The 25926-nt window shown below is 35.0% G+C and overlaps 3 protein-coding genes across 18 annotated transcripts in view; 1 reads left to right on the top strand and 2 right to left on the bottom strand.

The window, feature by feature from the left end:
* The window catches only part of ska2 (spindle and kinetochore associated complex subunit 2), a 10044-nt gene extending 9406 nt beyond the window's left edge, over nucleotides 1–638 (top strand). Inside the window, 1 exon segment of the mRNA NM_001199675.1 lies at nucleotides 110–638. Within this exon segment, the coding sequence (NP_001186604.1) occupies nucleotides 110–242 (133 nt within the window). The 3' untranslated portion in view covers nucleotides 243–638.
* The window catches only part of mdh2 (malate dehydrogenase 2, NAD (mitochondrial)), a 181365-nt gene that overhangs the window by 22837 nt on the left and 132602 nt on the right, over nucleotides 1–25926 (bottom strand). The window lies entirely within an intron of this gene.
* Nucleotides 626–25926, bottom strand: tex14 (testis expressed 14, intercellular bridge forming factor). Of its 16 annotated transcripts, none has more exons than XM_087270999.1 (29): nucleotides 25654–25926; nucleotides 25344–25505; nucleotides 25141–25255; nucleotides 23882–24047; nucleotides 22672–22811; nucleotides 22065–22146; nucleotides 21405–21538; nucleotides 21192–21308; nucleotides 19606–19729; nucleotides 19334–19512; nucleotides 17874–18022; nucleotides 17563–17753; nucleotides 16337–16433; nucleotides 14313–14845; nucleotides 12580–12656; nucleotides 12361–12452; nucleotides 12063–12275; nucleotides 11748–11947; nucleotides 11536–11635; nucleotides 11386–11443; nucleotides 9665–9816; nucleotides 8982–9124; nucleotides 7785–7959; nucleotides 6606–6731; nucleotides 6441–6531; nucleotides 4193–4279; nucleotides 2460–2518; nucleotides 2318–2378; nucleotides 626–949 (listed from the first exon to the last, which is right to left on the bottom strand). In XM_087270999.1, the coding sequence occupies exons 2-29, from the start codon at nucleotides 25471–25473 to the stop codon at nucleotides 913–915; spliced, it is 3828 nt and encodes a 1275-aa protein (XP_087127125.1). In that variant the 5' UTR covers nucleotides 25474–25505; nucleotides 25654–25926; the 3' UTR covers nucleotides 626–912. The 16 variants fall into 16 exon arrangements, with proteins under 16 accessions (XP_087127125.1, XP_087127129.1, XP_087127122.1 ...); XM_087271003.1 differs by having other exon boundaries at nucleotides 14379–14845; XM_087270996.1 differs by having other exon boundaries at nucleotides 25658–25926.

The raw sequence follows: 25926 nt of genomic DNA, 5'->3' as shown, positions 1-25926 counted from the left end.
GAGCAAACACGCCACCTTTAACCCAGAGCCATAACCTGATTAATAATAGACAACAGCCATATGATTTGGCTTATTATTGATCAAAATATCCTTATTGTTCTTCCTCCAGGGGGCCGATAAGCACTCAGAGGATGAAGAAGTTAAACATGAAAGTCAACGATTCTGCACTGAAAACGTTACAGCACCTTAAGCTCATTGAACTTGACAAAAAAGGACTTGTGTCATTGCTGGCCAACGACTGAAAAATGGACCAAAAAGAGTACAACGCTTCCAGTTCCTTCCACATATCTGCTGATTGGACCAATGAAGGGCACTAGAAAGCATTTCAAAAACACTGTGTTCACAACCAGTACAATCAAGACTGCATATGAAAAAAAAAAATCTATTTTGTCAGTCTTTTTTGGAAGAAACATATTTTGGCCCCTTCACGCTGCTCAATTTAAATTATATCATGACCTGTTGTAGAATTATTAGACTTGTACAAGAAAGAAAGTGTACAGCATTCAAGTTTATATATATTTTTTGTAAAGTCAACCCGCTGTTTGTGTAACTGCAGACAGATAAAGGAGATGCCATTTGAACATGAATCAGTGTGTTCATTTTTCCAGGTCATGTATGCAATAAATTCTCTTTTTGTATGCATGTGCCTTTTATTTTAAAGCATTACACAACATGAGACACTGCTTTAGCATCAATCTCAGAACATCAAATGAACTGTCAAAACAAGCATGACTTTAAACTGTTGATGAACTTAAGTTAATAACATTTTGAAAGCTAATTTATTTGTATTATTATTTGTGAAGGATATTTTTCATTTAACAGTAAATTTAACATAAAGGAACAAGAACGTATGCTTTAAGCTGATTCAGATGCAAAAAAACGGATAAGGATATCTGAGAGATTGTCTCATCTTTAACAGTGAACTTCGACTGATGTCTGTTCCAGGACTCTGAAGATAAAAAAAAATTATAAAACTTAACTTTGGACTATTTTCAATCTGGAAAGCCATCATGATTTTTTTAAATTGGTAATCTATTAGCCCTTTTCCCCTGAGTGGAACGGTTCGGTACGCTTTCATGGCCATTTCCACTGTCAACGGGTATCAAAAAGCGAACTGTACTGTACCACTTTTTGGGTACCCTTTGCAAAGGGTACCTAGCAAGCAAAAGAGTACCAAAAGGCGAGCTAGGCGCATAGCTAAACACTATTGGTTTGAAGAAATGCGTCTCTAGCTCATGGACAAGCAGGAGAATGAAAATAAAGGATGCACCATTTGAAATACACAGCCGGGACATTACATCGTAATCATATATACATATAACAACCAATGGTCGACCCGAGCTCAAACAAACCTTGTTGTCATCTTTATGAACAGCCACAAAGCCAAGAAGAAAATCAGCTGTGTCCTGCTTTTGTTTTACGAGCCCGTCAAAAAGCACGAGCGGTTTCACTTTCTTCAAAGAGCTCACCGCACTACTATATTTGAAATAATAAAAAAAAAAACTTCTTTAGCTGATGATAATAACATGCGTGTGATTATTGAAGTGCTTCTGGCATCCGATCCTTTCAGAAACAGTCAAACGTGAAACTGAGGCATGAAAAAACAAAGGAGAAGCTGGAAAAGCAAAGGAGCAAATGATTCTTTCAGCAACCTAAACCATGACCAAACTGCCATGTTTAACTATTATCGTCACCTTTTGGACTATTATGAACTCTGGAATGACGGAATTACTTTCTAACAAGAGGTCACATGTGCTGGTGAAGATTAAAGATACAGATGAGAGGTTTGCACTGACTGGGCTACAGTTTGTGTAGTTTTTGAAGCCAAATAAGGACTAAATGTATGCTGTGTGTGGTTTATCTGTAATTGGTAACATATCGGAGACTAAGGATCTTTATGAGCTTATATATGTTGAATTTATTTCTCTTATATAATTGCAGACATTACAGAAGGCTATTTCACCCTATCATTGATCTGCAGTTATATAAATATATATATATATATATATATATATATAATATACACTTATATGTGTATAAAGCATCTGTTCTGTGAGAAGTGCTTCTCGTATGATATGTGAACGACCCGTAGACATTTCCTCAAGCGAGAATGACGTCGTCTGAATCTTTCTGTCGTACACCACACCCACCAATTGATACCCTTATGGCAGTGTAAATGCAAGCCTGATAGAGGTGACCCGTACAGTACCACTCAATGGAAACGGGCCATTAGTGTATCCCAACCTATTTATTCCTTTAATAAACAGTAGGATTATTGGCATTGTGTTAATCAAGATGTTTTATGCTTCTTGCGCACCTGTTAGGATGGTTCTCCTGATCAGCTGCCTCCGTCTTCTCTTCCAGCTCATTTATATTGTCTACAGAGAAAAACCACAACTGTTAAACACTGCATTTGGCTTTTGAGGCTAAAAACGACCTCATTACATCTCTCCACTCACCTGCTGTCTCGATGTAGTCTCTCACATCTCCCTCTCCTTTAATATCAGACTGACACAGCCTAGACCAAGTGTAGATCATTGTTTGATATTATTAAAAGAGATAGTTCACCAAAAATGAATTTCTGTCTTCATTGACTCATCCTTCACTTGTTCCAAATGTGTTTGAGAGGGTGTCAATTTTCATTTTTGGTGAAGTGTGAAATATGACAGGTTTATACAGGATTTCTGCAGGTTTCACCAAGTCAAATTAATGATTTTTAAAGACCAGTATGAATTAAACTTCAAACTTGCTAACAGGGCTAAACAATATATAGTTTGAACATCGATATCGCAATATGTGTAGCTGCAATAGTCACATCGCAGGATTAGATGGTTTATGAAAGATTAAAAGATATAGATATTATTAAATAGTATTAATTTTGAAATTATTTACACAATGATTTTACATTTAAATGTTCAATTTCTGTACTTGAATACCGTTTGAGTCCCCAGAAAACCATATAGCACTGTTTATTTATTTATTTTTGCTTGTAATTTATTATAATTTATGCATATGCACTGCATAGAAAAAGACTTAATCATACCAGTCGATCGAAACTTTCCAAATAGAGCTATTCAAATCATCTGGTGAAATTGTATTCATATCGCAATATATATCGCAGCAAAACAAAATATTGCAATGTCAAATTTTTTCAATATCATGCAGTCCTATCTGCTAAGAATTTTTTTCTAAAGATCTGTGGAAAAGATTTTTACTTGCCCCATTAAAAAAAAATCTAATGAAGTAACTTCTTAGCCACGTATTTTAAATGTGTGAAAACAAGAAAACTCTGGTTATATACATACATATGTACCTTTATTCAGAATAATTTTATTTTAAAAAGAGACTAGTTTTAGTTCTCCAGGCTAGTGTCCTTATAGTTGTAAGCCGTGTTGGGGAAAGTAACTTTTTAAAGTAATGCATTACATTATTAAGTTACTCCTGCAAAAAAGTAACTAGTTGCGTTACTTAGTTACTTTTTATGGAAAGTAATGCATTGTTACTTTTGAGTTACTTTTTTATACCTTTGCTGAAGCTTAGGTTTCAGAGCTTGCAGGGTATTTAGGAGCTCTGCAATTAACGACACACTGTATAACCAACTCAAGTTACATTTTTAAAAAAGTAACTCAAGTATTATTACTTATTTTTTTAAGTAATGCGTTACTTTACTCCAGTGGTAACCAAACTTGTTCCTGGAGGGCCGGTGTCCTGCAGGTTTTAGCTTCAACCCTAATCAAACACACCTAAACAAGCTAATCAAGGTCTTACTAGGTGTGCTTGAAACATTCAGGCAGGCTGGAGCTAAACCCTGCAGGGACACCGGCCCTCCAGGACCGAGATTGGTGACCACTGCTTTACTCATTACTTAGAAAAGTAATATTATTACGTAACTCACGTTACTTGATGAGTAACCCCAAACACTGGTTGTAAATACATGAACAAATGTTTTTGTAAGAAAAATTGTACATTTGTTAAAGGTTTTATTGAGATGGTTTGTTAAGACAAAGACCCAAAAGGGAAAATTAGGGAAATGAACACCTGTTTAAAGTGATTTAACACCTACAAGACCATATTTTAGTGAATTTAAAGCTTAATATGTTGTTTTTGAAATGGTGTCCCACGGACACCATGTTATAAAAAGCAGGATGTTGTGTGGTTTTTGTGTGCAAAAACGTGTTTCTTCAACACTCACAGAGCCCCTGGGCCTCTAGGAGTTCCCTGTCCAGCGGCTATTTCCAAAAGCATTTTCTGCAGATCCTCATCAAGGGTGGAACTTGCCCTGCAAGACGTTATAGGTTATTTAAGATCAGAACCATATTCATTTTAATCTTAGGAGAGAGAAGAAATATATAATAAATGAAATCCAAAAACGAGCAAAGATCAAAAGTGCAAGATCGTTGAGGCCCATCCTAAGTGTTGTTCAAAACGAGCTAATCAGCAATTCCAGCGTTATGGATGTGACGTTTGCAGTAAAAATTCAAAAACATAAATTTACAGAGAAAGTATATTTTAACATAATATTGAAACATCTATTTATGTTTTTCAAAACAACTAACTAAAAAGGGATCAGAAAAATATCAGTCTGTAAACGATTAAGTTTACAGTATCCAACATACTTTGTAGAAATTCTGTGAATTAAACAGCACAACACAAAAGAAACAATGCTAATTAAAAGGATAAGTGTTTCCTTACTGTAAAACAAAATAATTGGTTTTATTTTATTTGACATTTTTTGGTTTTATGAGGATAAAGCTTGGTTATGGATGTGGCATCTCTCCGTTATGGATGTGATAAATGTGAAATTAGCACTTGTCTGACTTTGGTAAATCAAATGTTATAGTTTGGAAACATTGACAGAGACGTTTTTGAGTATCAGGGCTCAACAATAAGGACTGGCCCAGGGCCAGTGTGAGAGACACTTGGGACAGTAGACCGGATCATTACTGGCCCGATTGGGACAGTCAGTCAGTCAGTCACTAACATTTAATTTGTCTGTGACTATTTGTCAATTGCGTGCATTTAAAGCTTTTAAGTCTTTAAATGCTACCTTCTCTGTAATGTCGTAAACAACATATTGCTTTCTGATTCGTCTTATATGATTGAGTTAACCATGCTATTTTTTTTGTTACCTGGTAACAACCAGTACAGCGTAGAAACAGCAACATGTCAGCAACATCAAATTATAAGGCTAAACGAAAATGTCTGTCTCTAGCGTCTTGGAAGTAGACATTTACATAGAAACAACACGATAAAATAAAAATTTAGTGATGTTATGCATAGTTTGCCGTCAGTTTGACAAGTCAGCCAGCTTTTGGTAAATAATTTCAAACTGCAATAAAATACCTCCACATTTTCCATACTGCTGTTTTTGTTTGCATAACACTTATATTTACAATTGTTTTTTTTTTAAGTATTGAAATTCTAGATTTACAGACTTTATTTTTGACACATTATTTAAAATATGTGGATAAAAATAGCTATTAACTTACCTTTTTTTTTGGTGGGGCCAGTGAAAATTTTGGCAGGGCAAGTAAAAATCTAAACCACTTGCCCGATCGGACCAGTAGAAAAAATCCTTAGCGTTGAACCCTGAGTATTTTTACAGTATTGTAAAATTCTTGCTTACACAAAGAAAGTAAAAACGGTTTTACAATTTTGGTGAAAACCGTGCTGCTGTAAATGTAAAAAACAATTTTTTTAATCAAGACTAAAATGAGCTCTTTACTTTAAATAGAGTATTCTAGGATTAAATAAAAACAATTTATCCATGCACAAGTTTTTATTTATGTGCTTGCAATGTTGTATTTGCTTGCAATGAAGTATCAACCTTTTTTATAATCTGAAACATGCTTAAAAGGAAAATATATTTAATATTTGAACAAATTTGGACTGATGCATAGTGAAAAAGATTTCCCACATGCCAGTAATTTCTCTTTTGATTTCAATAAAATCAAATTAAAAAGAAGAATTTAAATTTCCTCTCTATTTCCTCACACTCAAGTGATTCTAAACTTTTGTTTATTTTTTCTGTTGAGCACAAAACAAGATATTCTAAAGAATGTTGAAAAAGTGGTAACGGAAATCCATAGTAGGAAAACAATACTATGGAAGTCAATGACCTTTCCCCCCAACATTCTTCAGTTTATCATCAATAGTATTCAACAGAAAGAAAAAAAAAACTCAAACAGGTTTGGAACAAGTGGAGATAAGTAAATGATGACAGAATGTTCATTTTTAGGTGAACTACGCCTTTAAGCTTGACATACACAATAAATGTTTACAGTGAATGTCACTATAATTTCTGTTTTCACTTTTATATTTTATACTTATTTCACGTCTGAACACCTCAGAGGACAATATCACGTTAAATTCAGATGCTTTTCTCTATCCAAACAGCTGTAAAAAATTCTGCATGTACTTTTTTATATATAGTATTTTACCTCTCAGTTTCATCAAGGCTGGGACTCTTATTGCTTTTTTGAGAGTCTGTATTAGTGTCCACATCAGCCCAGTTGAGATCTCCATGCCGGTCTGTAAACACAAATGCTCATCACTTCAAGTCCTGCTATAGATCTATCATCAATCATTCTGACACTGGTTTTCACCTTTACACTCTTCCTTTTTCTCTGAGATCCCGTCATCATCAAATCGCTCCTCATCATAAGCATCTTTCTCACACAGATGTTCACAATCTGACTGGTCTTCACGTTTCTCATCCACATCATTGTTTTCTGCAGAAAACACAAACAAATGACTTTCTCACTACAGTGCTTGTTAAAATCAATATTAAAATCAGTTTGACGATACATCCCATAGTTTCGTTTTGGGATGATTTTATTTGAAATTATGGGTCCCACTTCCTGTTTGAGGAATTTCCTTTCAAAAGAATTTCAATTGAATCATGAATCAAACTGATTGTTCAAGCTACTTGCTTAAAATAAGCTGAAACAACACAATTCTGGAGTTTTTTTTTTGGGACAACATAACTGTTTTATGTTCAAACCACTTAAATTTGTAAAAACTAGTAAGTTAACTTTGTCCCAACACAAATCAATTGTATTTGCATTTTTTTTTTTACAATGAATCATCTTAAATAATACGGTTGTGCTACAAACAATCTATAAACTTTGGTAAAAGTGAGTGAGAGGTTCATTTGGCTTTGTGCTTTAGTTTTATTTGTCATGAAATGGCATTACGCTGGCGACACCGTGGCTTAGTTGTTAGCACTGTAGCCTCACAGCAAGAAGTTCACTGCTTCAAATCCTGGCTGGGTCAGTTGGCATATCTGTGTGGAGTTTGTATGTTCTCCCTGTGTTGGCGTGGGTTTCCTCCGGGTGCTCCATTTTCACCCAAAGACATGCGGTACAGCTGAATTGAATAAACTAAATTGGCCGTAGAGTATGAGGGTGAATGAGTGTGTATGGATGTTTCCCAGTACTGGGTTGCAGCTAGAAGGGCATCCGCTGTGTAAAACATATGCTGGATAAGTTGGGGGTTTATTTCGCTGTGGCGAGCCCGAAGAATAAAGGGACTAAGCAGAAGGCAAATGACAACATTACGCCTGAAAATAATGATTTAATGTGACATTAGTATCAGAAGCTTATCTGTGGCTCTTTTGATTCACTTTTTTGTTCGTCCAAAACATTTCAGAAAGACCCTTTGGCCAACTAAAGGTGAATTGTTAGTTCGAATTACATGCTTTTTAAAATCTTTACAGTTACTCCCACAAAATGCTTTATGGGACGTATGAAAAAGGTGTACAGCGATAAATTGTAAATGCCTACGTTCAACAGGCTGCTCCGTCTCTTCATTTGTTCCTTGGCTACTCTCGGTGGTCTGTCTGGCTCCAGAGCTGGCAGTGGTGAACTCTGCATTTGCGCTGGAAGGAGAGTCTGTTTCCGGCTTAGATGCATCTTTTATCGCTGGAGACCGCAGGATGCTGGACACAGAGGTGTTTGTCTGAAAAGACATGCCAGATATCAATAGAAACACTGCAAATGTGATTATATTAATGGAAAAAATAACAAATATGAAAAAAACTTAAGCTTTTACAGCAAAACAGGGATAAAAAGCTAAAGTCAATTAAAGTTGAGTGAATTCAAGCTGCCAAAACAAACTTAGAGCTTTCCAGTTTGCAAAAAACATACTATAACAATAAAGAAGAAGGCATTTAAAGGCACATATTATAATTGTAAAATTTTGAATTTCAGCTCATTTAAAAATATTTCACAAGTAACATTTAAAATTAGAACAAAAATCAACACATTTATAAACATAATAGTTTTAACAACTAATTTCTAATAACTCATTTCTGCCAGATACTAGTATTCAGCTTAAAGTGCAATTTAAAGGCATAACTAGGTTATCTAGATTAATTAGGGAATTCATGTCGGCGCCAGTGGTGTAGTGATTAGTGCGTCGACACATGCACTCCGGAGCTCGCGGTGACCCGAGTTTGATTCCTGCCTTGTGGTCCTATGCCAGTCCTTTCCATCTCTCTGCTCTCCACACTTTCCTGTCAATACTCTCTACTGTCCTATCAATTAAAGGTGAACACCCCTTTAGGGAATTTTATTAGGGAAGTCATTGGGCAACAGTGATATTCTTATGTACCCAATCAAAAAAAAAATCTTAAAGGGGGCTAATAATATTGACCTTAATAATAATAAAAAAAACAATAATTAGACACTGCTTTAATTCCAGCCAAATTAAAAGAAATAAGATGTTATCCAGGTTTTTGATCTGTTAAACATTACTTAATTAAAATATATATATTTAAAAATCTCAATTGTAAGTCGCTTTGGACAAAATTATCTGCTAAATGTAAACGTAAAAAAAGAATTCAAATTTCAGAGGAGGACTAATAGTTTTGCCTTCAACTCTAATATAACTTTACTGTCTTCTTACCAAACCAGCGCAAAAAGCATTTATCATCTGATACATCAGAAATAATAATCCAGTGTAATGACTGATTGACTGACAGTGCTGGTGTCTCCAGATCTGGCTGTGGCGTAGCTCTCTGTGCAGACAGTATGAGATGAAGAGATGCTCTGTGGTGTAGTGTCCAATAGGCTCTGGAGATGAGGAAGCTGCTCAGTGCCAACAGGAAGATGAGTCCTATGGCCTGTAAAAAAATACAATGTGTAAAAATAGACAAAACTAGCCAATAGAATCATTTTTAGTTTAAAGCTTTATTAATTCCCTTGGGGCAATTCATTCAGACATGGCGGTGCTTCACATAACAAGAATGAGACACTTAACACAATAAACACCAACACTTAACATCAAGTACACAAACAAAAACTGAAAAGAAAAAAAAAGATAATAATAATAATTTTTAAAGAAAAAATTATAATAAAATAATAATAATTTATCGATTAACTACATATATTACGTAACAGAATTGCTTCAGGCACAAAAGTAAATTTGTAACCATTTGTGGAACATCTTATTGTCCTTAGACGTTGCTCAAGGGGCATCCATTTAAAATAACAGTTTAAGGGGTATGTGCTACCCCCTTTTTTTGTGACATCCTCAACACCTGCTGTTCATAATAGGATGCAAGTTTCAGCAGGAAATTCCCCAAAATTTTGACTAATTAACAAGAATGTTGAATCTTGATCTGGACAGCATGCATATTACATTTTTCAAATGTGCTTCCTACCTTTTGGGCTGCGTGGGGTGCTGTTACAGGTTGGATGTCCTCTGCTGTGAGAGATGGGTGGAGCTTCGACTGACTCCACCCACTCTTGCAGTTGAGCCGGTGAATAGGATATACTGGAGAGATCTGCAATCTCTGCCAAGCCTGACACACACCTGGTCAAACAAATTCACCAAAAGCACAGGCCACAGACATTCGTTTAGTAAAACAGTTACAATTTAGAGGCGTTGCCAACAAAATGGACACCTGTTTAGAATTTTTTTTTGTCCGTTTTTATGTCGTTTGCATTAAAACAGACAAAATCATACAAAAGAAAGAAAGAAAATGAAAAAGTTTATTTGAAATATCATTTACTGTGACTTCTGATCAATACAACCTTGATGAATAAAAAATGTAATCCAAAAAATATATTCATTCATTTTTTCATTTTCCTTCAGCTTAGTCCCTTCAATCATCAGGGGTGAATAAACAGCAGAATGAACCGGCAATTTATCAAGCTTATGTTTTGAGGAGGATGCACACCAGAAGCGCCGCTCGGGGATGCACCGCGTCGCATTACGCAGTGCCACGCATTTCGGAATTCCTAACATAGATTTCTATCAGGGTATACACGCCGGCGCTGTAAGTCGGCGGCTGTCGGCAGCGTCCAGCCACGACTCAGGACACTTTTCATATTTCTGTCATGCCACAGAGCGCCATCTGAACAGTTTCATTTTAAATAACATGCAAATGTGCATGTCAGATGTGCGATACTTCCAACTGTCATTTGCGTGCCGCGTCGCGCCACTAGTCGGCGCATCCGATGTACGACCTGCTTTACACAGCGAATGCCCTTACATCTGCAACCCAGTACTGGGAAACATCCATACACACTCTTACATCCACATAAACTATAGCCAGTTTTAGTTTATTCAATTCACCTATAGCGCATGTCTTTGGACTTTGGACATGCGAAAACAGGGAGAACATGCAAACTCCACACAGAAATGTCAACTGGCCCAGCCGGGACTTAAACCAGCGACCTTCTTGCTGTGAGGTGACAGTGCTAACCACTGAGCCACCGTGTCACCCAAAATATATTCTAGTTAAATGTATGAATATTAGAGACTCGGCCAACAAAATGGAAGCCTGTTAAAAAGGGACCTTTTTTGTCAAATGTTATGCTGCATTAAAATAAAATCTAAAAAATATATAATGGCAAATAAATAAATAGCCACCGTGTCACCCAAAATATATTCTAGTTAAATGTATGAATATTAGAGACTCGGCCAACAAAATGGAAGCCTGTTAAAAAGGGACCTTTTTTGTCAAATGTTATGCTGCATTAAAATAAAATCTAAAAAATATATAATGGCAAATAAAGAGAATTATATTTAAAAATGAACTAGCCCTAATTTTTGAGCTTACTGTCCATATAATCAGTCCCTCCAAGACTTTCTCTTGTCCAATGGTTCTTGAGATACAAAAAAATATCTTCAAATATCTTTAAATATTTTGCAAGGTTTTAATGTATTGTCACAGCAAAACATGTTAGTAAAAATGTAAGCAAATAATGCCATTAATTTTGAGCCATCACAAAATTTGTCATTTTAGGCTGCAGATATAAAAAATATGTCAGTGTAAATTCCTGAAAAGACTTTTATAAAAGATGTATTATTATTCAATCTATTATTATTATTTAGGTTATTTCAATCAAAATATTCTACCTAAGGACAGAAATGTACCTGTGCACAGGGGTGATGGATTCAGATTCCTTTGAGTCCTCTTGTGCAAGCTGGTATTCTGTAAAATGATGACATAAAGTTACAAAAGCCCTACAAACTTAACCCACAAAGCTGTAAACACAATAACTGCATGGTGTTACATCTACATACCACTCAGAGTGTTTTCTACAGCCTGCTTTTCCTCTGCTGGAGATGTGCTGGGTCGACACACCTCCACTGTGACTTCTAACTCGTCATCTGAGCTCAGTGACTGAGAAATAAGAGATGGAGAAGTTACATTTCCACAACTCCTTAATGCAAACGTCTAAAGTCTTAATTTTGCAGTATTATTTGGAGAGGATCAAATCCTAGTGCCGTTTCACCTGAGAATGCTCTTCACCAGCTGATGCGCTGTCGGACAGCTGGTGTTTGGGTGTATAGAACATGCTAGAAGCCTCCAAATTTGTCTGAGAGTAATCTGAACTGTCCTCATCCTCTGAACACAACTCTGCTCCATCGTTCACATCAAAAGTGTGATTGATAGTGTGGTAGTTTGTGCTCTCCTCACTATCACTCTGAATACCTGACAGTAAACAGCAATAAGAAAACATATGATTGGATTTTATGAAAGCACTGAATTCATAAATGACTATATAAAATACTGAATAAAACATCTTAACAGACAACTTTATTATTACCAGCAAAACTCTTAAACAGTTGCTCCAGATTAGAGCTTTTCTGGCTCTCGGACTCCTGGTCGCTGTTGACGCTGTGTCTGCTGCTGTGATCTTCCCAGTCCAGTAGGTGGTGCTGTTGCTCTTCTCTATCCTCACTGTCACTGCTGCCCACTGCACCCAAGTGTCTCCCCAATCGTCCACGAGCCATTAGGGCCACCATTTCACTAACTTCACCTGCATAAAACAATTTATTTGTCACATATTTTTTCTTTAAATTGGATAAACGGCACGAGAAGATGAATGATGATGAATGTCTCACTGGTCCATGTGGCTTTTGTCTGGTAATGTTCTTCAAGAGATTTGTAATTGCCATCTTTCTGGCCCTCTGATAGCCCAAGTTGCATATATATCCTGAAAGAAAGAGTTTTTATTTATTTTTTATTTTGTCAGAACATCATTCTTGTTGTTGCCATTTATCTTTTCCTTTTTTGTGCATGATTTTAATAAATCTTTTAGACATATACTTCATCTGTCATACCTGTCTGACTTCTGATCTCTTTTTAGTGGCTGTCTTCTCTTTGCTGCTTCAAATCTCTTAAAGTCAGTGTCCTCCTCCTGTCGATTTTTAAATGTATCTTTTAAAAAATGCCTTTTTGTCAATCATTTAATCAACATACAATTTAAAGAATTAAGGAGCACTGGTTGCTATTCTTATATCATTTTTTCTGCATTGATCTTTCTTGGTAGTATTTATTCACAAATTTAAGGGTCAAACTTTACAATAATGTTTCATTAGTTAATGTATTTACTAACATAAACGAAACTTGTAGAGAATTTATTAACCATAGTCTAATGCCTTATTAAAATGCAAATTCATGCCTGCTAACATTAGATAACCCACTGTGAATCAGAACATGAACTAACAACGAACAACTGTATTTTCATTACTGTATTTTCATTAACTAATGTTAACTAACATGAACAAATGCTTTAATAAATGGACTGCTCATTGTTTGTTCATGTTAGTAAATGCAATATCTAATATGAACTAATACATCCTTATTTTTAAAGTGTTACCAATTTAGGTTAGCAAGTAATCCACAGGTAGTCCATTGGAGCTAGAATTACATTTTGAACGGTAGTTTATATTCGGAATCTCTGAACTTCCATTCAAAAGTTTGAGGTCAGTAAGATATATTTGAATTAATGCTTTAATTCAGCAATAATTTTGTACAAATCCTGCCTTTTTTACTTTCTTTTCATTGAAATATCCCAAGCAAAATGTATCCACAAAAATATTAAACAGAACAACTGTTTGGTATACTGTAAAAAATGTTTGCTGCCTTAAATGCATTTGTTAAATCAAATAAACTTTTCTAGTCATCTCGACTTAACATCAATTAAACTGACAAAAATATTAAGCTAAACTTTTCATAGCAGATAGACAAACTATACTTATACTATAATAGTCCAAGTAATTATGGATGTGTAAATCTGATGGGTTTATAAAAACTGATTTGGTCACACTTTATTTTAATGGTCCGTTTGTTGAATTTAAGTTACATTGCATCTACATGCCACCTAAATCTCATTAGATTATAAGTACACTGTTAGGTTACGGTTGGGTTTGTAAGTTTTTACATGTACTTGCAAAGTTTCTTATAGTCAGTTAAATGTCTGTTGAAAGAGCAGTATCAATAGAAATTAAGCAGACATTATACTAATACTCAAATGAATCATCAAAATGAAAGGTGTTAGCACTGATTTTATTTAATAACCTCATTTATTTTCATTTATTAATTTTTTCCTCTTAGTTTGTTTGTATATCAAAGGTTTTAATTGTATTGTAATTGAATTATAACCTAATTGTGAGGGCAATGCTTTAGTTGGGCACTAGTTTGTTTGGGTTTGTTAACAGGCTAAGTTTAATTCTGTACAGAGACAGATTCTATTTTGTATTTTGTTTAAGAATCAATACAACTGTAATCACTAAGTTAAAAATTGTTGAAAGCTGATTAACTTATTAAAATATGTTAAAGCAACAATAAACATTTGTTGTCTTGACTTTTTGTGATTATATTTTTACAGTGTAATGATCAGATCAAAATTCAATGATTTCTAAGAAATATCAGTGCAGCAATTTCAGCTTTGTTGTGACAATTTTAAATAATAATTCATTTAAAATATCATCATACTGACTTTAAAGTGTGTACCAACTATGATTTTAACTGTTATTACACTAAATAAATCATCTTAAATTCTGTAAAATACCTGTACACTACTAGGATAGGTTGTGCTCCCGAAGCTCTCATCTTGAGCTGAGCTGTACTGACTGACCTCCTCATCTGCATGAATGCACCCCTTTGGTAAATAATTATTAGACGGTGGCCCAAATGCTTTTCCAACACCATCACTGCACTCTTCTTCCACATTCACACTCTTCACCACTGCATCCACCTCATCAAAACATGGTGCACCCACTCGAGCCCCCTCCACATTATCCAGACTCTCCTCAGCTTGCTGTAGAAGAACCTGAGACACTTTAAGGTTGAGAACAATGGAGCCGGTGTGCTTTGAGATGGAGCGACTGATAGCCAGATCATTGTCTGTAGCACTACAACAAGGATCCTGTGGGAGTGGAGCATGATGGGTAATAGGCCATTCATGTGAAGCAGTGATATCATTATGTGAAGAATCCCAATGGAGGTCATCAGTGTCTGCAGTGGACTCTTCTTCCTCTTTGTAGATTCTCTCCTGATGATATGTCTGGCTCTCGTGTCTTGCAGTCCTGCACTGCTTATATACTAAGGAAAGAACAGAACAAACTATATTAATTTATAAATGTTCTTTGACTTTTTTAGGCTCTAAAATTTTACTTAAAGGTCCCTTGAAGAGCTCTGAAATGTGCATTTTGTTATTCGATGTTTGACGTAATCTCAACTTAAACATGAAGAGAAGGTGGGACATCCCAGATAGCAAAATTTATGTGGCTCAAATCTGGCCCACACCAGACACTTACATCCAGCCCACATACCGCATGGAATGATGGCACTTGGGCGGTCCGCTCCTGTTTGCCAGATCTGGGCCACAAATAAGCCAAAGCAATACCACATATCAGCCAAAATTCAATTCAATTCAATTCAATTCAATTCAGCTTTATTTGTATAGCGCTTTTACGATGTAGATTGTGTCAAAGCAGCTTCACATAAATGGTCATAGTAACTGGAACAGTGTAGTTCAGTTTTTAGTGTTTAAGTTCAGTTTAGCTCAGTTCAGTGTGTTTTAAAATCATTGCTGAGAGTTCAAACACTATAATTTAACCAAATGAACCAGAACTGATCCTATTCTGGGCCACAATTTGCTTTTATTCTGGCTCAGATCTGGCCTATTACTTCTAATAATGGATTAAACATTGGCTAACATCAGTGAATTATATTATTTCATCACAGGTTGTGCCTCACTTCATTTTGTTTGCTGTAATGAACAAACTTTTCAAGCAAAGTTCTTAAAACTTACAGCGGCCCAAAAGAAAATTTATATTAAGAGTTTCAGGGTTATGAGCCCAACTAAAGCAAACACTTTTCTCCATGATGGTGACTTTAGTCTATGTATTCCACATATGTTTTAAGATAACTGGGCCACATTTGCTATATCTCCTCTGGGCCGCTTTAGGCTCACAGCCATATTAGCCAGAGCTAACTGTGCCAAATATTTCAGATTACATTTTGCCATAAGTGCCAAATCTTTGCCTTAAATGGCCCATATATGAATTTGAATCTTTGGCCCCCCTTTGCCATTGTACAGATGGGCCACTTTAGGCTTAAATTCATTTTGTCTGGGCCAAAGGAATACCACCAGTGCCGCATAACTGCCTAAAGTGGCCCACATTCATATGCTATCTGGGACGGCTCCTCCCCTGTTAAAAACAACCAATAGCATTGTGTTTTTATCACAGTTCTGCCCGTGGGAGTGGTTGTTATCCAGTGCATTACATGAATAGCAAATAAGAAATGTTTTGAAGGGGGCGGGGCATGTCAGATACTAGAGAGCATTTGATTGGTCAAGATCTTATGTGAAACTGAAGTATGAAGTGACGTGAAAAACGTTCGTTGATCTATTTATACGGAAGTGGCAAACTACAAGCTTTGGATGTTTATATCGGTTTTATATTCTCTAAATGTGAATTTTGTCACTGGTTTGGAGCACAATAGCAAATTGATAACCTTAAAATATCTATAAAAAAACTTTATTTTAACTTCATAGGACCTTTAATCATGGCTGGATAAAAATCTCACCCAATTTGTCTTGCTCTCTAGCCTGATTGATGTCAATGACGCTCTGAAGAGTCGAACATGAGTGGCATCTACTTCTCTTGTTCTCGCTTTTTATCTCCTGCAGCAGATTCAATTGGAAAATTCACTCAATAATGTATTTTTCTATGTGTATCTGGAAAAAACTTGCACAAAATAACCTTATCATTCTTCCTTCATAGCACCCACAAAGTAACTGATTTTAAATCATTTTTAGGCACCATGCAAAAGCAAAACCGCAATTGCTATATTTGGTATTGGCAAGCTGGCATTGTTTAGGCTAATGCTTTCCTACCATATGAAGGGAAAAATTACCCTAATCAATTGAACGTTTTTAATGCACATTTTAAGATTTCAAAGGAATGTTGATGTTTCCCTCCATTTAACAATGACAATTAATTTTTTTAAATATGTGTGTGTCTCTCTCTCTCTCTCTCTCTCTCTCTCTCTCTCTCTCTCTCTCTCTCTCTCTATATATATATATATATATATATATATATATATATATATATATATATATTTATATAATGCTAAATGAACAATTAAGGCCAAAAAACATGCACCACTGTTCAAAAGTATATATTAAGAATATTAGAAATATTTTGATTTTTAAATAAATGCCTTCCTTTTAAACTTTCTTTTACCAAAAAATTATTCTTAAAATCAAGATTTTAGCATTTTTAATTATAAAAAATGTAAACTGAAATAAAAGTAAGAATTATATAAGAATTATATGACCCTGAAGACGGATATAATAATGCTGAAAATTCAGCTTTGCCATTACATCATTTTATTATATATTTTAAAATATGTTGAAATAAAAACATTTATCTTAAATAGTAAGAATTTTGCATTAACAATATAACTGTGTTTACTTTATTTTTGACCTTGGTGAGCTAAAAATAAAATTAAACTTAATGACTCTAAAACAGATGTGTCAAACACAGTTCCTAAAGGGCCACAGCTCTGCACAGTTTAGCTTTAACCCTAATTAAACGCACCTAATCTAACTGATTGAGTCCTTCAGGTTTGTTTAAAACATACAGGTAAGCGTGTTTGAGCAGGGTTGGAACTAAACTCTGCAGTGCTGTGGCTTTCCAGAAACTTTGTTTAACACCCCTACCCTAAACAGCAGTGTACATCTAGTAAATAGAGCTTGCTCTAACACACACTGGTGAAATATAATAACAGAAGTAAACTGGTGTACAAACTCTGATATGGCAGCGTAAATGGTAGCACAGATCGTGCAGGTTGCTGCTCCGGTCCTGGGCTCTGTACTGAAGGCCTGTCTGCAGGAACTGGTAATATGGCTCAGGCACTGCAGGATGTGCTTTCAGAGCTTGACCAGCCTCTACTGACCGTTTTATCCAGCGTGGTTCAATGGAGCCCCATGGAACTTCATCTGTGCAAAGCAATGCACCAGCTTTACAAACTACTGATACAAATTTATAGGAAATTTAGTACTAAACTACTAATACAAAAACCTGTTACATAAAACTTAACTAGCGGTTAGCACAAGTACCTGCAAAGATCTCCTGCACAAGGGCACACATACTATAGAGATCAGCTTTTTCAGTACATGCTATACATCTAATCACTTCTGGAGCTGCCCAGTTGATGACACTGAGAGGCACAGGAACAGGAGGTGGGGTGTACGGGCAGGTTCCTGAACTGTAGATTGGCAAAAGAGAGGGCATATCAATTAACTATATTCTCCATTACAAATAGAAACCATTTAATTTACACTTTATCTTTATTACAAATTGATTCTAATGGTGTGTTCACACTTATTTGATTTGGTTTTGTTGGTCTGAGAAAGAAAGGAAACAAACACATTTAATCCTGGGTCTGTTACAACGAGTGTCCACCAAAGCATTTTTGTGCAGCTGAAAATTCCAGAGCTCATACAAAAACACTCAACTGTGAGTGCCTGAGAGTTCTTCTGCAGAACTGTATTTACCTTATTCTCTAACTGTTAAAAAAATTAGTAATCACTCTGTGAAACAGACAGTCAGCGCATCTTCCCACTGCTGGCATTCTAAAAATATCAGTATTCTTGAGACTGAAAAATATTCTTTTCTCTGGAATTTGATGAAACGTCAAACATCTGAACATGAACATATGCTGTGTGCTGGGCTAAACACATTCGTTATACATACTTGTGCATAAATGTTATATTTGTTATTATGGGATAACTTATAAAGTGCTTATAAAATGTGAAAAGGAGTGTAAACGATTCCGTTTTTAGAGCTGTTCTGTATACACACGTAGTTCAGAGACCATAGTTGAAAACCACATTAATCCACAATTTTTGAGTCAATTTCCCACACACAAACACACTCACACTAATAATTTAGGAGATTCACTGCCGTTATAAAAGGTGGTTGTCACTCTTTATAATGTTGCTATATACAGTATAATGATCTTTGAGTTATATATAACATACTGTGCATAAATAAGTACACCCCATTTTGAAAAATAATGTTTTTGTGCATTACCTGTGAATACAGGTAATATATTTGGGTGCATTTGAACAAAGCAGATTTATTAAACAGATATTTTAATAAGAAATACAACTTTAGTAACCGAACATCTTCAGAAATTGAAAGATAATACATTTAAATTCGTGCAAAATATTGCAAAAAAATAAAAAATAAAACTACAAAGTTTCAAAAAAATTTGATATATTTCTGTTTCTTTTGATATTTGCTAACTTTTAAATTTTCGTTTAATATTTTATCCTAACATATAAATTTTGGCTACTAATCTTTAGACCATTACCGTAAGTTATTTTGTTAGATTAGCTCCAGATTTGGCTGATAAATCTGATTAATCTAATGTATATGCACGGATATAATATTGTAAAGCATCCTATAGAAAGTACTAATTTAAATGAGAGATTTGTAAGGGGTGTAGTCATATATGCTGAGCACTGTATTTATTTATTTACTTCATATGTTTTCTTTTGTGGGGATCGCTTACCTGGGCACTGTAAACCCGAGGCCTGTAACTTTGGCAACTCCAGGGTGTACTATGAGCACAGTGTGTGAGGAAAGGGCTCTGAGAACCAGAGAGCGTCCATGCAGGTACATTAACACCTCGCACACCTGCAGTACCACTGATAACAGGTCAACCAGCTCAAGGAGTGGAAACTCATCACGCTACAGAGGGAGAAAATAAACCAAGACCGTATAAAAAAAAATCACTTCTTTCTCCATTTATAAAGTGTGCTTTCTGGAATGTTTAAATATTACCCTTTGGTGAAGCAGACTGTACAGAGACCCCACATTCACTCTCTCATAGACCAGTTTTGTGCTGTTCAGGTCAGGAGTCATACTCACAGCCATTAGAAGCAGCAGGTGCGGGTGAGACATCTGACTGCAGAAGACATAATCAAGTTAAAGTTTTTGTGTAAAGTATTTCCAGTTAAATTTTTTAGTGAAGATACAGTCAACATTAAATCAAACTGGACCATATTAAAGGTCACGTGAAGTGTTTTAATATGTTCATTTATTATTCAATGTATGACATAATCTTAACTGAAAAATAAACAGAGGGTGGGGCATAGTGTAGCTCCTCCCCTTTAAAAAAACAGTCAATATCTTTCGTTTTCATTACACCTCTGCCAGTGAGAGTGGTTGAGCTCACAAGCATAAAATGAAAAGCAAATGTGAAGCATCTTTAAGGGGGGGAGGCATGTCAGATACTAGAGAGCACTTGATTGGTCAAGACTTGATGAGAAACTGAAGTATGAGGTGACGTTAACACAAATTATTGATCCTTTTAGGTGGAAGTGACAAACTGCAAGATTAATTTAGATGTTTTTTCCATTTATATATTGTATAAACGCGACTTTTGTTACTGTTTGAAGCAAACTAGCTTATAAATATCGTTAAAACTAACAGACTGAAACTACCATCTAAAAAACTTGAAATTTCATAAGAACTTTAAATGTATTTGTATTATTGTTGCTTGTTTATTTGTGCATGATGCTAATGAGGGTTATTACAATTAACTATAACAAAAAAATATTTTGTCGCTTGAATAAGTGTTTAACAAAACCAATCAACAAATTAAGTAACAAAATAAATATAAACTTATTTTATTTTAATTAGCTGCAGGGCAACATTTCTCATTATTTAGTAAAATTTGATATTCTACAAATCTAAAACTAAATTAATAAATAAATACAAATTAACATTGTTTCCCAGTACTGGGTGGCAGCTAGAAGGGCATCCGCTGTGTAAAATATATGCTGGATAAGTTGGCAGTTCATTCCGCTGTGGCAACCCCTGATGAATAAATCGGCTAAGCAGAAGGAAAATTAATGAATGAAATAACATTGACGAAATTATAAGTCTAAGGCATTTGAAAGTAGAAAAGTAAGTGAAATGTTTTTTTTGTTGTTTTTTTTCACTTACTTTTCGAGTGCATTGGACTTGACCTTATCCAAAGAGCACCGACACATTAACTACCCCTAAAGCACTTTCTGTTTGATTTTGGGTTTATTCAAAAAATATGAATTTGCTGTAATGATACTCCATCAAAATAATAAATTAATCATCTAAAAGTAAACAATTTAATATCAACAATAACATAAAGCAAACATTTCATCTTTAAATCAGTTTATATCAAACTATTTGGCATTCAGTTTTCTAAAAAAATATTAAACCTTTAAAAAAAATCTGTTAAAAACCATACATTTAGTAAAGAAACAGTCCTACTACCGCCTAAGATTATTAATTGTAATTTGTGATTACATCTGTTTATTATCAAAACCATCTATAGTTTTATAGTCTTTCTATCTACAGGACAAGCACTTATGCTTGCATTATTCTACCAGCAATACTCCTGCTCATAAATGAGTAGATCCAGGAGACCATCATGTCCTTCGCGTTGTTGAAAAGCAGGACCATGTAGCTCCTTAACAGTGACACGACTTCCTTTCCAGCTGTAACTGAGGCAGGATTAATAAAACAGTTAATAAGATCCTTTCTGTAGTATGACTTCAACAGCATAGTTAATAGGTTATACCTTAATTTCAGCGTCTTACTTAGTCATACGTATGAAAGATCCACACATGAATGAATTAAGGGGCTCGTCATTCGACTGACCCAAGTCACTGTGACATATCAGGGGCACAGATGCAGACAATCCCAGACTCATCACTGGCTTCTCAAAGCATAACTGCAATCATTTGAGAAAACATCATAAAAAAACAACAGAATAACAAACGATCTGTAGGATTATTAGCTTGTGAAGTGTACAAACACTGGTTAGTAGCTCTACAATGCTTATAGTTAGGAAAGGAAAACATGTATTTGATTCTTATTTACGCAGTTATGTCATTACAAATGTCTGACTTTCTTTCTTCTGTATACAAAGAATGCCACAAAAGAAGATATTTTGAAGAATGTTGATAACTCAATGATTTACATTGTCTATTTTGTCCTTACATTGGAGGCCAATGAGGAAAAAAAACTTTTCATTGACCTACATTCTTCAAAATATCTTATTTTGGTCATCACAAAAGAAAGAAAGCCATAAAGGTTTAGAATAACATTAAGGTAAGTAAATCATGACATTTTTCATTTTTTGGTTGAACAATTTCTTTAATTCTATAGATCCTTCTAATAGTAATATGTTACTAACTATTATTTTAATTATGATCAAATTATTAGTGTTTTATTGGTGTCTTAATGTTTACACAAACCTTTCCATGGCCAAAACACTGCTTCATCATATCAGACGAAGACACCTTATAACCTTTATTTTCATGAATGAGCCCAGATCCCCTAAAAAGGACAAAAATATATAAATAAACAAACAAAAAACAAATAAATAAATAAATGCAAATACTAAATTAACTGTACTGTATTGGGTCACCAATTAATGTGCAAATTGAATCTTGAATCACTTTTAGGTGTTGTTTCTTTCTCATTCTGTAAATGAAAATATAACTAAACGCTGAAGGTAAATAAAGGGACTTTTCTCATTAGAATATGCACTGATTCATTTTTAGACTCTTCTTTGACATCCATTAAATGTCATTCGGAATAACAATTAATCTTGTCAGGTATATTATGAACAATATTTTAAAGATATATTAAAAGACTAATTTTAAGGATCATGATGCAGCCCCCAAAATACTAACTTTAAAATTTGTATTTGATGCAGACACTAAAATGGATCATCTTTGACCCACACTTACTAAAAATGGCACTCAACACAATTGATAAAATACTAATTAAAAATGATAACATTGTCCCACTTATGTTAAAAATAATAATACAGGGCCATAGAAGTACTGAGCGTTTTACCAAGGTCGCAAGAGTTTGAGCATAGAGGGCGAGCTCAGCAGAGTCTTTGAGGAGGATGGACTGACATGTGTATCTCTGGAAAGATGCGTCTGCAATAAACTCTGCATTTGAGACTCACATCTCTTCAGAAAAGCAAGCATCTGAAAAAAGAAGAGTGAACAAGTTGCATCCAAAGCACCACAATGATGTGTGCATACACACTTTACATCTACACACAAGAGAATATGCTACTTTTGTTTTTGTCAGCATGAACCAGAAGTTGCTGAGACATTTATTTCAGTTGATGTGCTGAAATGGAATATTTAGTAGGGGGCGGTGCTTTTTTTTGCGCATCAATCCCTCAAAACAAACTAATGGCAAAAAAGGGGCGTGATTAAGAATATTGTGGCTGAAGCCGTCAAACTGACATCAACAGAAAAGGACCATCACTCCATAGCAAAGGGTCAGACTTTGACAGAAGATTTTTTTTAGCAGATTAACTTGGATTGTAATTCTAAACTTTTCAAATTCTAAACTTTCTAATTCTAAACTTTCTAATTCTAATTTCTAATTCTAAACTTTTCTCATTTCTAATTCTTCTAATTAATTCTAAAAGGATTTTAATTCTTAACTTGGATTTTAATTTTAATTAACTTGGATATTAATTCAACTAAGCCTAACTCAAGAATAACAATGTTCGCTTTTGATTTCACATGGACTTTAAACACTAAACTGTCTATATCCGCTTGTTAAGTGTGACGTCACACGAAGCGGCTTCCGGGTCCAAGCGCTCTATTCAACTGAATGGGGAGACTCATGAAATGGTACTAATAAGCGTTTACAAAGCGATTTAATGCTTTCAAAAATCCCGATCGCAGTATATATGTCCTTGCCTAATATCAGATGGCCAGAAAGTGATAATGTTTTTTATAAATTTTATAAATTTTTGGTATTTGTTATGCAGCAAGCCCAGAGATTGTTGTGTACACTACAATTTTATATAAAATTTACTTTAATGTGTGATAAGAATAAAACGTGATCATAAACGAATGATTTCTCCACTCAAATGAATGGCGGCTTGGACCCGGAAACAGTATTACATGCGTCACAAACACGTCACCACTTAACAAGCGGATAGAAAGATGGATCCATGTAGAAAATTGTTTATAAAAATACTAATTATTTAATGAAATACTCTGTCATTAAAAGTTTTATCTATACAGCACCAGACCTTTGGACTGTTCTCCTGAGCACCTTCCGTTGCCCAGTTCTTTGGCACCCGGCCCTTATCATCATGAAGGCGCAAGTCCCCGCCAGCATCCAGCAGCGAACTCAGCAACCAGGGATTACAGGAGAAAACAGCAGCATGGACGGGGGTGCTTCCATCTTTACTGCGACTGATGGACATAAATACCACACTTGAAATTAGATATGTGACAATGTTCAATAATATATCATAATAATGAACATAAATTACAGTGTTATTATAGGCACTTTAAAGTACTTTGATTAATTATTCATTATATAAATTTGTAGAGAGCTTGTTCAGAATATTCAGCTTGTTGTATTTAGAGTGTTGTTCATCACAACACTAAATGCTTGAAAGCTTAATATGATATTTTTTAAACAAACATGTTAATCTGGCCTGAGGCATGCACAAAATATTAATTAAAATACACTATTTATAGGCCTATTTTTTGTTAACAGTACAATAAGGCTCCATTTGTTAACATTAGTTTATAGTTAATTAACCTAATGTGATGGTGAAAGCTACAAAAGCATTTATTAATCTTACTTACTTCTTACTACCAGGGCCGTTTATATCGAAGTTGATGTTTAGCTGTACCATGTTGGTGTTTCATAGCAATTTTTAAAAGCTGGGTCGTTAGCCCAATGCCCAAACCCCAACCTAGAGGACCAGGACATACTCACATACATTACGGACAATCTAGCTTTCCCAATTCACCTAGCGCATGTCTTTGGACTTATGGGGGAAACTGGAGCAGGCGTAGGAAACCCAAGTGAACACAGGGAAGAGCATGCAAGCTCCACACAGAAATGCCAACTGACTCGAACTCGGAGCTCGAACCAGCGACCTTCTTGCTGTGAGGCAACAATGCTACCCACTGCGCCACCATTAATCTTATGTGAAGTTAATATCTTAGTTAATGCTTAATAACTCGTTAAAATTAAAAGTTGCGATTGTTTTATAAAAAGGAGTTATTAACTAATAACTAATTCAGTTGTATTATTTTTCTTGTTAATATGAACATAGTAACTGTTATAACAACATTATTTCTCACTGTTGATTCTTATGCATTAACTAATGTTTACTAATGAGACCTTATTAAGGTCAACAATGTGATAATAGTGTAAATCTTATCGCAACAATAAATATTTATATCCTCATGAGACTATTTGAAATACTGTACATGCATCTGTCATTTTCAAACAGTCTTCATTGTTGATGAAGTGAATGTTTGGTCTTACTGATTTGGATTCGCACCAAACTGCAGGAGTTTCTCTGCTACACTGGTAAACCCAAGAAGAGATGCGCAAAAGAGTGCTGTCTGTCCAAGATTGTTCACGCTATCAACTTTTACACCTGTAGAAATTAATTTTTCAAAAAACATCAATGAAAACATCCAGTCATTTAAAACTTTTCAAAAAAAAAACCTGAAATTGATGTAGACCTTTTTTGAGGACTTTCTCCACTTTTGATACTTTTTTCTCAAGTGTGTATCTGTGCAGGAGGGCTGGTAAACCTCCACCTGTCACAATGCCCAGAAGTACAGGACAGGGTATTGGCTGAACCCCTGTCATGATGCTGATGTAACCAAAAATTTCTTGTTCACCTGAAACACACAATCCATATGGTTGAATCATATGAACATATTAACCGGTACAGCGAGACGTTTACTGACTAATTGCAGTTAGCTATAAAGTTAGTCAGGAAGACAAAATGTTTAACAAGAAAACTAACAAGCAAAAAAAAATCCTTACTGACTCATATTGTGCTCAAACATGTTTAAATGCAAACAGCAAACGTTTATTATGCTAGGACGCGGATACAATTAGCCGAAGCTTATGTAAATAATGTTCTAGGCAACGATTTACCCGTATAAGTACAGTTGTGTTGTCTTTCGTCAATTAAAATAGCAACTACACAATGGAAATCAGTTCCAAAAATAAACTTTTACGACTTTTTAAGACGTTTTTACTCGCTCTTACGATTTCTTCATTCTGATGGATGCGTGTGGAAATCGGCGGAGGGAT

Source organism: Danio rerio, chromosome 10 (genome assembly GCF_052040795.2).
Source record: "Danio rerio strain M-AB ecotype USA chromosome 10, GRCz13ab, whole genome shotgun sequence".
Lineage (NCBI taxonomy): Eukaryota > Metazoa > Chordata > Actinopteri > Cypriniformes > Danionidae > Danio > Danio rerio.
Note: the sequence above shows the minus strand (reverse complement) of the source record. Positions and strands in the feature narration are given on the sequence as shown.

Coding starts and splice junctions, on each gene's coding strand:
- tex14 (XM_087270996.1), bottom strand. Junction 14,846..16,336: donor TAGAGAGCAAGACAAATTGG/GTGAGATTTTTA, acceptor TTCTTTCCTTAG/TATATAAGCAGTGCAGGACT. Junction 7,960..8,981: donor GATCTGGAGACACCAGCACT/GTCAGTCAATCA, acceptor ATGTCTTTTCAG/ACAAACACCTCTGTGTCCAG.